This window comes from Gobio gobio (assembly GCF_949357685.1).
Source record: "Gobio gobio genome assembly, chromosome: 19".
Taxonomy (NCBI): Eukaryota; Metazoa; Chordata; class Actinopteri; order Cypriniformes; family Gobionidae; genus Gobio; species Gobio gobio.
In genome coordinates this window covers 33,690,979-33,709,670 of record NC_137112.1, presented here as the reverse complement: position 1 = coordinate 33,709,670, position 18,692 = coordinate 33,690,979, and the positions used below count along the sequence as shown (strand labels likewise).

At 37.9% G+C, this 18,692-nt stretch overlaps 2 protein-coding genes across 4 annotated transcripts; both read right to left on the bottom strand.

The window, feature by feature from the left end:
• Positions 1 to 9: 9 nt before the first annotated feature.
• cyb5r1 (cytochrome b5 reductase 1) lies at positions 10 to 9,693 on the bottom strand. The gene is made up of 9 exons (XM_079843807.1): positions 9,581 to 9,693; positions 9,090 to 9,242; positions 8,932 to 9,004; positions 2,624 to 2,730; positions 2,415 to 2,544; positions 2,243 to 2,326; positions 2,081 to 2,166; positions 1,807 to 1,906; positions 10 to 791 (listed from the first exon to the last, which is right to left on the bottom strand). The coding sequence occupies exons 1-9, from the start codon at positions 9,593 to 9,595 to the stop codon at positions 619 to 621; spliced, it is 921 nt and encodes a 306-aa protein (XP_079699933.1). The 5' UTR covers positions 9,596 to 9,693; the 3' UTR covers positions 10 to 618.
• Positions 9,694 to 9,866: 173 nt separating this feature from the next.
• On the bottom strand, positions 9,867 to 17,692 carry rnpep (arginyl aminopeptidase (aminopeptidase B)). 3 transcript variants are annotated; one of them, XM_079844053.1, is made up of 11 exons: positions 17,199 to 17,692; positions 15,809 to 15,949; positions 14,875 to 15,026; positions 14,628 to 14,744; positions 13,200 to 13,435; positions 12,204 to 12,317; positions 11,941 to 12,053; positions 11,064 to 11,172; positions 10,715 to 10,939; positions 10,485 to 10,627; positions 9,867 to 10,369 (listed from the first exon to the last, which is right to left on the bottom strand). In XM_079844053.1, the coding sequence occupies exons 1-11, from the start codon at positions 17,574 to 17,576 to the stop codon at positions 10,223 to 10,225; spliced, it is 1,875 nt and encodes a 624-aa protein (XP_079700179.1). In that variant the 5' UTR covers positions 17,577 to 17,692; the 3' UTR covers positions 9,867 to 10,222. The 3 variants fall into 3 exon arrangements, with proteins under 3 accessions (XP_079700179.1, XP_079700180.1, XP_079700178.1); XM_079844054.1 differs by having other exon boundaries at positions 15,633 to 15,949; positions 17,199 to 17,684; XM_079844052.1 differs by lacking the exon at positions 15,809 to 15,949 and adding an exon at positions 15,633 to 15,773 and having other exon boundaries at positions 17,199 to 17,684.
• Between the last annotated feature and the right edge of the window lie 1,000 nt (positions 17,693 to 18,692).

Genomic DNA, 18,692 nt, shown 5'->3' with positions numbered 1-18,692 from the left:
AAAACAATTATGCCAGTGAAAACACTTTAATAAGCATTTCTTAGTTGCTTTCCTTTAGTGCATTTTGTATAAAACAATTGCATTGCTTTTAAAACACGGTTAACAGATAAACATTTGGAGTGCAGCATGCATACAAAAATACTCCAGTGAAAGCAAATGCATCTCAACAATGTACACATAACACCAAATATGAGAATGCTAGCCAAGTCACATAGGCACATTAATATAATATTCAGCAAGCAGGTGTCTTAACACACTGGTGCCTTTTCAAGTGCATTAGATTGGGGCTTTTGTTTGTAGTATCGGCATCTTTTCGTGAGCTTTTAAAGCACATCAAACCACAATGGCGAATATAAAGCCTGAGGAGACAGCAGTTTGTTGTTGTATCATGTTACATAATTAAAGGCTTTTAATATGAAGAACCAATTACCTTTTAACAGACTAGCATTTAAACATTTAACATGTATTATATACTGTCTATAAAAGGGTAATATAAGATCAGATTTGAAATGCATATTTGCTTAACCCATGAGAACCCGCAGTGACATAGTTGTGCGCAACTCAGTGTCTGTATCTTTGGAGTAATTAATGGTCTCAGCCCTGAACATCGAGAACGGTCTAATAGGCAAAGCGTTGGCTCTGCCGGTAGCCCAGTTTGTCCAGGTTGGGATTACAGGCAAACTGGATCATGGGAGGTGGACCGCACATGAGGATCATAGAGTCATCACTGGGTGGAGGCAGGTGCTCCTGAATCATCTCAGCATTGATGAAGCCCTGACTGTATTCCCAATCTGCAGACAAGTAAATACAGGTACACTTCAAAGGAAGAACATGTATGATAAATAAAAGGAAAAATATAGCCGAAAATATATCCCATGTTCTGGACTTTTTGTGTTCATGTTGAATTCATATGGTTTGGAAAATGTTTATATCATCATAAAGAAATTCATGTTGCTTAACCATCAAGTAAAATGTAATATATTCTCCTTACACACTGAATGCATATGAGTGTACATTAGTATATTTAAAAAATATTTTTTTGAAAATAAAGCAAAATTATTATTTTGTTTTTTTGTTATATTATTATGTTTTTGTCCACATGGCATTGTACAAGCTGAACTAACGTTGCCTTGCCATTTAAAAAGTTCAAACATCTTTTATTTCATCAGGACAGTTGTAACACCCTCACATTTTTGACTTTATGACCCAAATGAAATAATCACAATTAATTTTAATTGAAAAATTAAAAACATACTCATCATAGAAGGTAGTTTATTCAAGTCATTATATGTATAAATTGAATTTATGTATTTGTAAATAAGTTAATAGGTCCAGACAAAACAAAATCATTGACCCAGATACTGTACACTACCATTCAAAAGTTTGGAGTCAGGAAGATATTTTTTTAAAAGAAACTTACTGTATTCAGAAAAATTCTGATCAAAATTGACAGCAAATACATTTATAATGTTACAAAAGATTTCTATTTTAAATAAATGCTGTTCTTTTGAAGAATTCTGTGGGGGGGAAAGTATGACGATTTCTACAAAAATTTTAAGCAGCATAACTGTTTAACATTGAGAATACATTTTTTTTAAACAGATTAAAATAGAAAATGGTTTACTTTAAATAGTAATAAGATTTCACAATATTACTGCTTTTACTGTATTTTTAATCAAATAAATGCAGCTTTGGTGAGCCTGAGACTTTCAAAAACAAAACAAAAACACTTACCAACCCCAAACTTTTGAAAGGTAGTGTAAATCAAGCTTTATGATCTTGTAGGTTATATATAACGTCTTATACCTGCAGGAGCTCTGTCTACCGTGAACCAGAGTTTGAAGCGATCCGGATGCCTCGCCTGAATCTCCTCCAGGTCATCCTTCAGCAGAATATCCTTCTCAGTCTGGAAGGCAGATGAGAGGTAAACCGATTCGGTTTATACTTGCTAAGCAGTTAAACCTCTTTGAACATGATTTTTATGCAATATTTTGTTTACGAACAAAACATTCCACACTCTTAAAGGGATAGTTCACCCAAAAATCCCTGTAATTATATATCATTTTAATAGAACACCAACCTGGTTGGCAAACAGCAGGCTGCATGTAGTTGTGTCACTTGGGTTCTTGATGATGTCACGAATCAGCTGCAACATTGGCGTAATGCCTACCCGAGGAGGACAAATGATTTTAGTGATCGCATGGCTTCATTATGACTAGAAATTAGGAGAAAGACAATGTACCTGTTCCTCCAGCTATAAGACCCAGCGTTTGTACAGTCTTGATCTCGGCAGGGGCCTTCTTATCGGCCTGTATAGCGAACTGACCTGTTGGGTGGAGATGTAGGTGTAAGGTGTGACTGTGTAAATGCATCTAATTTCAGGTCAAATATTTATAGTAAATGTGCTGTCAGACCTTCCCCCTTGTACTCCAGCAAACCTCCTGGTCCTCTGAAGTCAATCACATCTCCGATCCTCAAACTCTCCAGGTACTGGGACATCTTTCCCCCTTCGGGGAACTTTGGGTGCACGTTCCTAAAATAAATCTGCAGAGTAAAATATGTCAGCTCTATATTAATAATTAAAACCCCAAAGGCTTTTACAAGGAATATAGACAAAGAGAACCTTCACAACTAGGTCAACGAATCCTTTGTCATCATCACTGGACACTGGTGTGTAGGGACGTACAATCAAATTACCATCAATCCTGGCAGAGAGATAAACATGCTTGCCTTGAGGGAGAAAGACAGGGAGAAAGTGCTCTTTACTATTAGTAGTTGATACACACCCCAGTCTGCCCAAGTTCCTGTTTACACCAGGTATGAACATCCGTATCAGATGATCAGATCACAAGTGGTGACAAACTAATATTTACATCTGGTAAACGGTCTCAAATGGGTCTCTGATTTCGTGACTACATGCATAACACTATGTTAGTATGTGAATGCTTGTTAAAGTGCAAAAAGGATATATATATATATATATATATATATATATACACACACATACAGGTGCATCTCAATAAATTAGAATGTTGTGGAAAAGTTAATTTATTTCAGTAATTCAACTTAAAAAGGTGAAACTAATAAATTATATAGACTCATTACATCCAAAGTGAGACATTTCACCTACTACACCTACCCCAACCCTAAACCTACCATTACAATAATGCAAATGCAGTAATTAATTACCCGTAGTTGTATCCCTTCTAGTCTCGCCCCGCACAGGACGTGGTGCGATGACATCACCGTTTCACAAAATATACGGATTGGCTGTACACACGAAAACACAAGGGTGGTGTTTTCAGATTTATCCACTCTGGGACCCGGTTTCAAAAAATATCGGTTTCATGCTCCCAAAACGCCGGATCCGTGTGGACGAAACGCTGATACGGTACAATTTAACGTATACAGCTAAACGCGTCTCCGTGTGGACGGGGCCTCAGTAGAATTCACAATCATGGGGAAGACTACTGACCTTACAGTTATGCGGAAAACCATCATTGACACCTTCCTCAAGGAGGGAAAGCCTCAAAAAGGTAATTGCAAAAGAAGTTGGATGTTCACAAAGTGCTGTATCAAAGCACATTAATAGAAAGTTAAGTGGAAGGGAAAAGTGTGGAAGAAAAAGGTGCACAAGCAGCAGGGATGGCCACAGCCCAGAGAGGATTGTCAGGAAAAGGCCATTCAAATGTGTGGGGGAGCTTCAGAAGGAGTGGACTGAGGCTGGAGTTACTGCATGCCACCACACACAGACGGATCCTGGACATGGGCTTCAAATGTCATCAGAAGCGTTTTTCCTGGGCTAAAGAAATAAAGAACAGGGGCCGTATTCACAAAAAATCTTAAGGGTAAAAGGTAGCTCCTAACTTGCCAATTTAGGAGAAACTCTTAAAATGAATGGCCGTGTCTAAATGTTTACTCTAAGAGTATTTCACAAAACATTCTGGCACTAAAATGAGCTCCTAAATCTGTGAAACATTAGGAGCAGTCAAGGGGACTCCTAAACCACTAAGACCAAATCACAAACAATCCTAATGGCTGTTGAGGACATTTCTCCCCTTTCTCTCTTCCACTTTGCTTCCGGTCTCACGGTCCTATCAGCAAAAATGCCAAAAATAATATTTATTGGATAGAGTAAAAAAAAAGTAAAATAAGCCTATTTGGCGTGCTGTCCGAGGGCGATCGAGGGCTCAGAGCTCAGAATTTAGCCCAAACCCATATTTTGAAGTAACTGGGTGAGTCGGCTGTGTATATTGTACATGCCTCCCCTCGAGCTGATTAGATAGTGCTCCTCCCAAACTTTGTTTATAAAACATAATTTGTTGCTTGAATTCTGCAATCTCCCAAGATGAAGTCAATTAGCAGAACATATACGCGTTTAATTAGGGACTCTTAGCCTTCTTTTTACAATCTTTATTTGAATATGGCACCATTCTTATTTTAAAACCTTTATTTGAATAAGGTAACATGAAACCTTGTTCTACAATATTTCTATGATTCAATCACTGACAGAGACCCCTCCCCCATCAGCCAATCACTGTGGTCATAGTTAGTAAGCGTGATGACATCATCCATAGCAACGAGGTCAACCCTGCCCTTACTCTTAGCTTAAGACTTCTCTCTATTCCTTAGTAAACGTTGGTCTCAGCAGCTTTGTGAATAGGTTTTAAGAGAAAACTCTTAACTAAGAACTTTTACTGCCAATTAGGAGAACTCTTTGTGGGAAGATAAAATGTTTTGTGAATATGGCCCCTGGTCTGTTGCTCAGTGTCCTCTCTTCTGATGAGAGCAAATTTTGCATCTCATTTGGAAACCAAAGTCCCAGAGTCTGGAGGAAGAGAGGAGAGGCACACAGTCCAAGATGCTTGAAGTCCAGTGTGAAGTTTCCACAGTCTGTGTTGGTTTGGGGAGCCATGTCATCAGCTGGTGTTGGTACACTGTGCTTTATTAAGTCCAGAGTCAACGCACCCGTCTACCAGGACATTTTAGAGCACTTCTTTTGCTTCAGCAGGCAAGCTTTATGGAGATGCTGACTTCATTTTCCAGCAGGACTTGGCACCTACCCACACTGCCAAAAGTACCAAAACCTGGTTCAATGACCATGGGATTACTGTGCTTAATTGGCCAGCAAACTCGCCTGACCTGAACCCCATAGAGAATCTATGGGGCATTGCCAAGAGAAAGATGAGAGACATGAGACCGAACAATGCAGAAGAGCTGAAGGCCGCTATTGAAGCATCCTGGTCTTCCATAACACCTCAGCAGTGCCACAGGCTGATAGCATCCATGCCACGCCGCATTGAGGCAGTTATTCATGCAAAAGGGGCCCAAGCCAAGTACTGAGTACATATGCATGATTATACTTTTCAGATGGCCGACATTTCTAGCCTGGCGTGGTCATACTCAATTCTAGTCAGAATAGGAGTCTGGTACCACTCCATTGAGCTTTGATTATGGGGCGTGTTTCAACCGAGCCAGGAAAGACCTCAATTGGATAGACCCACAACCAATCAGAGCAACGGAGCGACGCGTAACGTTAGTTGTCAAATGTCAACAGAACTCAACTGCACTGTGTTGCCAAGTCCGTGTTTTTCTCCATGTCCGCGGGTTGAAGCGACCCCAATTATGTGATTATATAAACCCAGGAATGCAAATTTTAGCAGGCAACCTTGCCAAAATAACATATCCCCCCGGAAAGTTATAGTTTTGGGCTATAGTTTTGAGTAGCAATTGTGCGCGACATTGCAAAAACACTTGGAAACCCTGTCTGCACGCACGCTGGATTAAGTAACGTTACAAGAAAAAGATGAGTGTAAACGATCTTTGCCAGTAATAAAATAAACAGAGTACTTACCAACACGATCATCATTTCTGAGAGAAATAGTGAAGGTGAACGCATATACGAACAAGTTCTCCGTTTAGGATGAGAGCAAATTCAACCCAAGAGCCTTCGATGACGTGGATGATTACGCTACTGTTGATCATCTGTCCATCATCGTCTAAAGCCCGCCCTGACAATTTCATTGGTCCGAACAGTTTCTGTTCGGGCATAATTCCTCCTCTATGGAGCGAGTCCAGACCGAATTGCCCGAGCAAAAAAAATTGTGGGCGGGGCTAAATTCGGCTGGCATCCAGGCTACGACATTTCTGCATTTAAAATCCTTTTTTTATTGATTTCATGTAATATTCAAATTTTCTGAGATTTTCATAAGCTGCAAGCCATAATCATCCAAATTATAACATAAAAAGGCTTGAAATGTCTCACTTTGGATGCAATCAGTCTATATAATATATTAGTTTCACCTTTTAAGTTGAATTACTGAAATAAATTAACTTTTCCACTACATTCTAATTTATTGAGATGCTCCTGTATACACACACACACCGATCAGGCATAACATTATGCTCACCTTCCTAATATTGTGTTGATCCCACTTTTTCTGCCAAAACGGCCCTGACCCGTCAAGGCATGGACTCCACTAGAGCCCTGAAGGTGTGCTGTGGTATCTGGCACCAAGAAGTTAGCAGCAGATCCTTTAATCGGACTTGTTTGTTCAGCACATCCCACAGATGCTCGATTGGACTGAGATCTGGGGAATTTGGAGGCTGTCAACACCTCAAACTCATTGTTGTGCTCCTCAAACCATTCCTGAAACATTTTTGCTTTGTGGCAGGGCGCATTATCCTGCTGAAAGAGGCCACAGCCATCACAATTTCGCTCAAATCCTTACGCTTTCCCATTTTTTCCTGCTTCCAACATCAAAATGTCAAATTGCTGCTAATATATCCCACCCACTAACAGGTGCCGTGATGATGAAATAATCAGTGTTATTAAATTCACTTTTCAGTGGTCATAATGTTATGCCTGATCGGTGTATACACAGATCAGGCATAACATTATGACCACTGAAAGATTTTGTCCTCAAAGTTGATGCGTTGAAAGCAAGAAAAATGGGTAAGTGTAAGGATTTGAGCGAGTTTGACAAGGGCCAATTTGTGATGGCTAGACGACTGGGTCAGAGCATCTCCAAAACTGCAGCTCTTGTGGGGTGTTCCCGGTCTGCAGTGGTCAGTATCTATTAAAAGTGATCCAAGGAAGGAACAGTGGTCAACCGGAGGGTCATGGGTGGCCATGGCTCATTGATGCACGTGGAGAGCGAAGGCTGTCCCGTGTGGTTTGATCAAACAGACGAGCTACTGTAGCTCAAATTGCTCAAGAAGTTAATGCTGGTTCTGATAGAAAGGTGTCAGAATACACAGTGCATCGCAGTTCGTTGCGTATGGGGCTGCATAGCCACAGACCAGTTAGGGTGCCCATGCTGACCCCTACGTGAGCATCAGTACTGGACCACGGAGCAATGGAAGAAGGTGGCCTGCTCTGATGAATCACGTTTTCTTTTACATCACGTGGATGGCCAGGTGCGTCGCTTACCTGAGGAACACATGGCACTATGTGAAGAAGGCAAGCCGGCGTGTGATGCTTTGGGCAATGTTCTGCTGGGAAACCTTGGGTCCTGCCATACATGTGGATCTTACTTTGACATCCGATCACCTACCTAAGCATTGTTTCAGACCATATACACGCTTTCATGGAAACGGTATTCCCTGGTGGCTGTGGCCTCTTTCAGCAGGGTAATGCGCCCTGGCCACAAAGCAAAAATGTTTCAGGAATGGTTTGAGGAGCACAACAATGAGTTTGAGGTGTTGACTTGACCTCCAAATACCCCAGATCTCATTCCAAGCGAGCATCTGTGGGATGTGCTGAACAAACAAGTCCGATCCATGGAGACCCCACCTCACAACTTACAGGACTTAAAGGATCTGCTGCAAACATCTTGCAGTGCAGTGCAGATATCACAGCACACCTTCAGGGGTCTAGTGGAGTTCATGCCTCGATGCGTCAGGGCTGTTTTGGCAGCAAAATGGGGACCAACACAAAATTAGGTCATAATGTTATAATAATGCCTTCTGCTCACAATGGCTGCATTTATCAATAAAAACATTAAATATTTCCAATTTAAAATAACTATTTTCTATTTTAATATATTCTGAAATGTAATTTATTCCTGACAAAGTAAATTATATTAATGTGCTTATTATGACAAAGCTGAATTTTAAGCATCATTACTCCAGTCTTCAGGGTCACATGATCCTTCTGAAATCATTCTGATATGCTGATTTGGTGCTCATAAACATTTCTTATCATTATCAATGTTGAAAACATTTCAGCTGCTTAATAATTTTGCTGAAACGTGATACATTTTCAGGATTCTTTGATTAGTATAAAGTACAAAAGAGAAGCATTTTGATATAGAAATCTTTAGTAACATTATACATGTCTTTACTGTCCCTTTTGATCAATTTGATGCATCCTTGCTGAATAAATGTTAAATAAAACAAACAAAAATATGGTGTAAAGTACCTGTATTAAAGTATTAACTCTGAATGTGCATACATCACATGATAAATATCATGACATTGATGCCAGAAATACTGAAGAAAACCACATAACCAATAAAATGAAAAACCCTGTTTTAGTGCAAAGGTTGACTGATATGCGAGCAAGTTATCCTTTGTGCTTGTCTGGGACACATTAGCATTTTCACTACAAATGCGACATGGTTTGTGTTTCAAACCGGATCACACCTCTTGTACCCCATTTACACCTGTATTTAACGCAATCCACTAATGCCAGGTGTAAACATCATCCAACTGTCTGCGATTACGGTCAAGCAAATGTGCATGTGCAAACAAGCTGCTTTTCAAATCCTACACTCATTCATTAACATTTAACACACAAGACACAGTCTACATGATAGGACAGGTGTGGGATTTCAGCATGCTTCAGACCAAACCCTGCAACCTTTGTATTAGCAGCAGACCCACCACCCACGCATGGTCAATTCCAGAGTCCTAATAAAGACTACTTACCTACTGGTAATCCCAAAACATGCTCTGGGCTAGGCAGGACGAACCGAAACCTGCGGGTATCATGACTTATGATCTGTAAGAAGAGAGTACCATTTTTATTTTGTCAGTACCACAGATATAAATTGAATCCCAAGGAAATAAAGAGACAGGGCAAATACCTCTTTGTCTACCAGCCTCAATTTGTATTTTTCAGAGGGATCAATCAGGGTAATCTGTGGTTTCCTTTTCCTGTTCAAGTAATAATAACCCAGTAGACCTGCTGTTGACACCACCACCACTCCAACGGTCACTGCTACTGTAACGTTAGTGGACTGAAATACAGATTAGCGCATATTTACAAGGTTTAACAAGGTTAAACATAACAGAAAATAAACTTGACGTTTCTGCTTTGGTATCCCATTTCTAGAAGAACGGTCTGCAGATTCGGTTTCTACTGGACCAAACTGTCAATGACTGAATAGCATTTACAACTTTGCGGCGGCATGACTAGTCAATCTGCTGTGTTGATAAATGAGTAAGCAGCAATGTTACCATGCGAAACAAACTTGGTGGCGTTCCAAAGCAGTGACATGGCACGTATTTCCTCTGAATGATAGTAAATTGGTACAGTTTATCTTTAGTGTACTTTTCCAAACCTTTTTTGACTTACCATCGCATAACCCATGACGAGTGATCTACTTCTACAAGGAGATTCAAAGACTTCAGACTAAACATTCGTCATCGACACACCCATAAATACGCAGGCGGAGACCTCGGTGTTGGAGGCAACCAACACTGCGCAGTTAATGCGCATAACAAAACGTTACTTTGAACGCATTCCGTTCTGCATAATCCCATCCTCATTACTACACTAATGTCTGTTGTCCGGCGCCTCTCTCCGCAGCCGGAAACACGTAAAACCAGATAGAAATAAAAGTCATCCAATCTCCATTTTTCCAGAAATTCACATCACTTTATTTCAAATGAATTTGATGTTTAAAAAATAAGTGCAAATAATAAATGTCCTCCAATTTCGTTTAGTCTAGAAATGTTATATATTTATTCATAAAAATGTAATACAAATTCAAAAAAGTGGAGGTACCTGTAATTAAAAGCCCAGAAATGCCAGGTACTTTATTCATTCATTCATATACATATATTCATAAATTGAAAAAAAGTGGAAGCAATTTCCTGAAGAATTAATACAGATTGTTATTTTAATACCACCATTTTAAGATAACAGGATCCTTTTGAGGTTTTAAGACACATGGGGCCTTGCATACATTGCTTTCCCTTGTATATGAATTTATGCTCAAGCTATTATCTTTTTTACGTAATTGCGGACATTGATGTGAAGCTGATTTATTGTCTCTGAAAATATCTCCATTGCCAGAGCCTTTGTCTCTTCTGATCCATTCCAAAGGGCCCGGTAAACAGGTAATGTGTACTTCTGTTTCCCCTGTAACCAAAACATGAACAATCCATCTTTAAAAACAAGCTAAATCAATCTCTATTCATACTATTGATCTATTTATTAGTACAAAAACGTGAATAAATTATTTACAGATTCTAACCTGGCTCGTGAGGAAATTGCGAATATGTTGGAATCCTGGTTTATGCTGGTTCTTTGCAACAATTTGGGCCCATCGCAATTTCAGCTCTGCATTGTTGGACTTGGTAATATGCAAGTAGCACTCCTCTAGCTTCTCTATGTTACCTGTTAATATGGGAATACTTATTTATTTTAATTTACAATCTACTTAAAATACTTAAATTCTCCAAAAACACAATGAGTTATTTGCACCATCTGGAAGGGGTGACATCTCAATGATCTTGTCCAAGAAGTAGACAGTTTGGTAGGTCTTCCATGGTTTTATATCAGTTTGGTTGATGGATTCCAAGTCCAGGTTATGGTTAACCCACATTTCAGCTAAGAGCTCTGCTGGTTTCATCAGTGTCTGACCAGCAGAGAGATCAGGGACATATGGAGGCCAACCAGGCACATTCAGCCAGCTGTCAAAATCCAGACCTAACAAAACAAACGAGAAGAATAAAGCTGATGACAAAAAGGCTGTCGGCACAAACGGCGTGAATTCAGACTATCCTTTGTGATTTTATAACAAAGAAATGCTACTAATGGTCTTTTTCCGCACCCTCAATTTTGTGGACATTCTTCTCTTTCAGGTCTGGGAAAAACTCCAGGTAGAACTCCAATGCATCCTCCGCCAACACACTTCTGAACTTGAACTTTTCCACATAAGCCTTGAAGAGACACAATTGCAGTTTTATCAAATCTACATATTTTCATTTATATGTACTCATAATCAAATGTTTGGGGTCAGAAAGATAAAAAAAGAAGAATAAGAAATTACTACTTTTATTCAGCAAGGGTTTTAACAGTGTTAAAAACAAATCTATTTCAAATAAATGCTGTTTTTTTTTAGAAAGTTCTATAAATCAAACAATCCAGAAAAAAAATATATCATGGTTTCTACAAAAATAAACACCAAAAGCACCAAATTATTAATTTCTGTTGGCAACAAACTATTAAAACAAATTTGTTAACTTTGTTAAAAGCTGTAATAAAATATTAGATGATAAACTTAATAAATAAATTAGAAATGCCTTCCTTGTTGAACTGCTAAAAAATAAAAACAATTAAACCCAAGTAGAAATATTTAAAAACTACTAAAATTAAACTAAAAACTGAAATTATAAAAAATAAAAGCTAATTAAAAATTAAAAACTAAAATTCACTGAAGACTGGAATAATGGTTGCTGATAATTCAGCTTTGCCATTACCGGAATAAAATTACATTTAAAAAATATTACAACTGAAAACAGTTGTTTTAAATTGTAATAATATTTCACAATAATTGTTTTTACTGTATTATCGTTCCAAAAAAATGCAGCCTTGGTGAACATAAGAGACTTAACATTTCAAAATCGTACTGACCCAAAACTTTCAAAAAGTAGTAAATATTATTTATTTATTAAGGACAGTTTGTGTAGGCTTATTGTTCCGGTAACCTTGAGGAATGCGTCAAAGCGTGACTGATCTCCTGTGAGGTGGGCCAGGTAGGAAACAAAGCAGAAGCCTTTCTCATAGGGCGTTTCATTATAGGTATCATCAGGATCGACACCTGCGTCGAAAAGACACAGAGGCAGTTATGGCCAATTCTTCACAATTTGTAATAAATAATGACGTGAATAAAGTAGTGTGAGACTGCTATCCTTATTCTGCTCACAACGTCAAATTAAACAGACAATAAACTAGTGGCGACCTACAATACCTGGTTCGATCTTAACCCGTAGTTTATTGAGAGGATGGCCTTCTCCAGTGTTGTCCATGTGCTGACGAAGAAGAGCTTTACCGGTCGCCGCCTCCAGACATGTATAAGCCTCTCCTGCAAATTAAATGGCACCTTTTAAAGGGGGAGGGGTCTAATGCTATTTTATGCATTCTGACTTATTTACACTGTTAAAGAGTTGGATTGTCATGCTAAACATGACCAACATTTCAAAAAATGAGTTGGACGTATGACAGAGTATTTCTGTGCCAAATACACTCCTTCAGGATTCGAACAAGTTTCGGAAAGTTTTTTTCCGAATATGGCCCTTTATGGAGTCATAAAGGGTGGAATTCCTTGTATGGGCAAATCTCCCGGATATGCGCGTGTGCACATCAACCAGAGCTCTGTTCGGGTTACGGGAGCCGTCGGCAGCGCTGTCATTTTGTTTTTAGACCACGAAATCAACAATGTCACTAAAGAAGTGTGTTTCTGGTTGTGAGGGAAAGATAACCTTGTTCAGATTCCCAAATAACACAGCATTAAGGAAACAGTGGATGCAGTTTGTTTTTACGGAGCAGCAACGGAGTTCTGCAACGGTGTTTGATCCCTGTCACGAGGCGAAACCACAGGCGGTGAGTGAAACTGCATCAAATGTCCGTTTTCTTGGCAATCGGCGCGTGTAAGTGCATATAATGTCAACAACACGAATGTATAGTGAATCGAAAGTTATCCAGGGAGTGTGTGTGTGTGCTCAAGACTCCGCTCACTGCACGCCTTTAAGAGTTCAGCTATTTTCAGAAAGACTCAGTACAGTATATCTGTCTTTTATAAATATGATAAAACTAAAGACTCTTCGGAGATATAAAGGATGCAATACTACTCCATAGGTACTCAAGATTAACATGAGATAGGCAGAAACCGTGTGTGTTATGCCCCTTTAATAAACTCTTTATTAGTGAAACACTTAAATTAAGGGTCAAATAATGTAAAGCATACCATACAGCTCCCTGCAAACTCTGCGTTGAGCGTACATCGTGAAGCCCTCGTTCAGCCAGAAATCACCCCAGGTAGCATTGGTGACGAGGTTTCCAAACCAGCTGTGGCAGATCTCGTGTACAATGACATCAGCAAGAGAGCGATCGCCGGCCAGCAGACAGGGAGTGACAAAGGTCAGGCAGGGATTCTCCATCCCACCGAAAGGGAAGGATGGAGGCATGAACAGCACATCATATCTAGACAAATACACCAAATAAAGACACACATCTATTGTAATATAATTTACTGATTGTATACAGATTGTATAAAAGCCATTTTAGATCAAATCAGAATAGAGTGGTGTAGGGATGACGCATTTTTGTAGACCAAAACTCGGAAACGAGTTAGCATTTTAGCACTTCTGGTTCCATTGTCTTGAAGTCAATGGGTTTTTTGAATGGGTTTTTGGTTAAATGCTTGAAATAAGGTCTGTGGTGAACATAAGCTCAAGATATGTTTTATTCTACAACATAAAATATATCAGTAATACCCTCTTGTGATTTTTTTTTAAAGCTTTTACTTGTCTTGTAAAAGGCGGTAGCTAACAAGTGGCTAAACGGGACAACCAAGGTCATCAGGCGATCAGGTAAACTAATTTACCACTCACTTGTCCCCTTTCACAGCATCGTGTTCATAATCGTGCTCTTGCAAACTATTATAACTCAGTCTCGAACTTTCAGGGAAAATGTTTTTAAACAAAGACTGACACTGTGTCCAAAATCGAATACTTCCCTATTATATAGTATGCGAAAAACGGTACGCCAAAAGAGTAGTATGTCCGAATACATAGCATTTGAAAAACAGTAGGACAAAAGTCCCTGGATAACCTACTACTTCCATCGAGATTCTGAAGAGTGCATTCGATTTATGAATGGAATTGAAGCAACACAACTGATGCGGGTAGGTCACGTGACAGTAACATGTAGTACTTCCGAATTTAATTCATCCTACCCTTATTTATATTATATAGAGATTACTTTTTTTAACGGTCACAAATTAAATTCAAATGTAGTACCTATACAGTATGCTATTTTGGACACAGCATAAAGAGATGTTGGAAGCTTAATTATGGTAATGTTGAAGTCATGTGACCATGGTGTAAGTTTGTTTATAGTCTACTCTATAATACACTAGCTTTTGACTTCTGACAATTGTATTTACACTTCAAAATTCAAAAAATAAATTGTGTTAAGATTATCACAATGAACAAAACATTTAAGAATCATACGCTTTTGTTAGTCACAGGCCTTATTTTCTGCAATAATCCAAAGGCCAATTTAAAAAATCTTTTTTTGTTTTCAGGGTGATGCTAACTTCTTGGTTGGCTTACAAAAATACGTCATCCCGGCACCACTTGTTAGGAAAGGTGTTCAAAAAAGCGTCTCCCACCTTCCCCAAACATAGGGTCCAAACAGTTTCTCTCCCACAGACAGGAACTCTTCGATCACATTATCATACTCTTGCTTGGCTGCCTGCAGTAAACAAGGCTCGGTCCAAACACGTGTCCTATAAATGGCGAAGAAATGTTTATTATAACAATAATAATAAGTATTACAGTACTTAAATGTTTATAATTGAGTCCACTTATATTGTTAGTAATATCGTTATTCATTGTGATGACCCCTTTGTGATTTACCTGGGTCCCACCTCAGCAGACTGCAGGTCCCCTACTGCCAGTGCTACCAGGTAAGCGGGAATGGGATGCTCCATGGTGAACAGGAAAGAGCTGTCTGTTTTCCTCTGCTCCCATTTACTAGCGCTCATAACTGCTGTGAAGCCATCAGGCACCTGATAAGAAGACCATCAAAGTAAGAAACTACTGTGTTTATGAGACAGTTCAAAGAGCAATGATAAGAAATAAACTGCATGAGCCTTGTCATGCAGGCTAGATAAAGCCCAGATATGATCATTCTTGTGCTCTTTTTTGAAAGAAGTCTCTTATGCTTACCAAAGCTGCATTTATTTGATCAAAAACACAGTCAAACGGTAATATTATGAAATATTACCACGATTTAAAATGTATTCCTGTGATGGCAAAGCATCATTACTCAGTCTTCAGTCACAGGATCCTATAGAAATCATTCTAATATGCTGATTTGATGCTCAAAAAACATTTCTTATTGTTAAAAATATTAAGCAGCACAACTGTTTTCGTGGAAACCATAAAGAAATCTTTTGTAACCTTCTAAATGTTTTTACTGTCACTTATGATCAACAAGAAAAAACATTTTATTTAGGATTTTTGCAATTCAATCAATTCCTGATTAATAAAATTCAAGTGACGTCCTCCTAGTCCTAACTGAATATTTTTTTTCTCCTAATTGACTACGTCTTCACATCTATATACCCATATTCTCTTTATACCTGTAAATTCAACCGGCCCAATGGCCTCACCTGAACTGCTGCTGAGTAGGTGCTCTTGACTGCTGGAGTATCAAAGCAAGGGAAGAAGGAGCGGTTGAGAACAGCCTGGCCTTGAGTAAAAACATAAGGCTTGAGCTTTCCCGCCGTCTGCTCTGGTTCCAGCCAACACACCTAAAAGAAGATACATGAGTTTGGTGAAACATTACCTGCACAACAGCCGAGTAAGTGCTCTTTGTCATGGGCGTATGGAAGCCGGGAAACAGGCTGCGGTTCAGGACAGGGAACCCAGATGTGTACAAGAATGGAAGTGTCTTCTCAGCCGTCTGCACAGGGTCCAGCCATGACATCTACAGAGAAGTATGGAAGCTTGTTTCCACCGCGGAATTAAAAACTATTAATGTAATAATTTTTTTTCGAGTTGATAAAAACTGCCTTTTTTCTTGTAATATAGAGTTTTATCTCACAATTCCGGCATTCGTTCTCACAATTCCATGTTATAACTCACAATTCTGACTTTCTCAGAATTGTGAGATATAACCTTCCAATTTAAAAAGGAAATGTAAACTTTCTTCCCCTTAGACTCCCCAATTCAGACTTTTTTTCCTCAGAATCGTGAGATATAAACAGAATTGCAATAATTCAGAATTGTGAGATATAAACTTTATATCTCACAATTCAGACTTTATAACTCGCATTTAAACTATATATATATATATATATATATATATATATATATATATATATATATATATATATATATATATATATATATATATATATTCTCACAATTCAGAGTTTTTTTCCCACAATTATAACTCACAATTTAAGTTTTTTTCTCAGAATCATGATTTTCTCGAAAATATCTCGAAATTCTGACTTTTTCTCGCAAGTGCGAGTTTATCTCACAACTCGGACTTTTTTTCCCTCAAAATTGTGAGATATTTAATCGTTTTTTCCCTCACAATTCCAAGTTATAACTCACAATTTTTTTTTCTCAGAATCGTGAGATCTAAACTCAGATTGGCGAAAAAAAAAAAATAATTGTGAGTTTATAATATCTAGCAATTGTAAGTTTATCGCACATTTTTTCTCAGAATCGTGAGATATTTAAAGTCATAATTGTGAGATATAAACGCGAAGTTATTTTTTTTAACTATATCTCACAATTTAAGGATATAAATACAATCACAACAATTATATTTCAACAATTTTTCCTCACTATTTAAAGTTAATATCGCTCAATTCTCACTTTTCTCAGAATTGTGTGATACATTTGGAGTTGCGAGTTATAAATTCAGAGTTGTGAGATAAAAAAGGGGCAATTACTTTTTTTAAAAAAAATCCGTGGGGGAAACAAATGCTTGCTTGCTTGTACAATAAATTAATGAAATGTACCACCTGAAGGCCTAAATTACTAAGTCTGGAAGACTGCAAGGAGAACAGGTTCAGAAAAAGAAACCAAAGTATTCTTCCTTCTAGGTCTCATGACTGAACAAGTTTCAGTTTTGATCATATTGAAGCTCAGCTGAGGCTGTCGTGAAGGGTCAAAATGATTATGAACAAAAAATTATTAAAAGCACATTTTTGCTTGCTTACCCCTGGTCCATCAGAAGCTGTATATTTGATTGCAAGCTGAAGTTTGTCTTCTGAGTTGAAAGGCGAGGGAAACTTCACGACGAGTGTGGTTCCATAATTGGTGAAGCTCCGAATCAGAAATTCTGTTTTGGTCCAGTCACGTGCATTACGACTGAATGTGATTTCATGCACGGACAGAGTTGGATGAATATCTAGCTGTAACTCGCTCTGACTATCCTGAATGCATTGCAGCTGTATTGTCTCGGTGCCTGATATGGTTTTCTGTTCAAAATCCACTTTAAGATCGAGATGAAAATTATCTATTTTAAACTGGCGGAAACTGGAGGAGGTAGCGACGTCTTCGGCTTTGTCTGAATATAGCGTAAATGTTTTATCCATTGTTCTACTGGCACAAATCTACAACAATAACGCTCTACTGCAACGCCGGTGTTTCTGATTCTTCACTCAGAAATGACAAGTGAACTCTGGTAAAACAATCCACTCGCTGGAAAACTAATCGGTATAGCATCTGGACTGGATTTACGCAGCACTTGCCTGCGTTATTGCAGCGCATTGTTGTTCGTCATGAAGATATGGCAGGTGACCAATTAGATGAATCGGAATAATCTCGCTGGCGTCATTTTGTCGAAGCACTCTGATATGCTACTAGATTTTGAAATATTATCTCTATTCAAATGAGACAAAACCCGCTGTAGCAACTCATAATATAATAACTGCACATAATGTGAAAACTGCACATAATGTAATAAGTATTACGTTATTATTGTAATAACATGTTCATAATGTAATAATTTTCTCAAAATTTAATAAACTCTAGAGCTCATCATGTAATAAAATGTAGACATTCAAATTGATTACACAACTCACCAAAAACGTAATATTTTCATTATTGTAGTAGCTTTTAAAACATAAAAAATATTACAGTCATAATTAGGATTAAAAAAATCAACATTGAGAGGTCAAAATTGACAAAAAAGGGAAATTATGAGATAAAAAGTCTCATACAGTACAGTTTTAAAAATCAAAAACCAGTCTAAAACTGCGAAATGCAATATTTAACATAAACAAACAACAAACAAAGCATTGGTATTTTAAATGTACTGTAAAGGAATACCAATGCTTTATGTTTAATAAACATATAATAATAATGATAATAATAATAACAACAACTGTATGAATAATTAAATGTTGCATTTCACAGGTATTTTAAGACTGGCTTATATTTTTAAAAAGTACTGTAAGGGAATTTTTATTTTACAAACTTACAATAATAAAAATATGAAATGTTTTTGGGGAGTTTATAATGTAACAATTTTCTCATAATGTTACATTTTTTATTACATTATGAGCTCAAGATTTTATTACATCTTTATAAAATGATTACATTATGAACATTTTATTATAATGTAATACTTTTTGAGTATTATGATGAATTGCTACATCCGTCTTTCTCAAGAGGGCGCACGAGGGCTTTAGACACAGTCGAATTCTCTT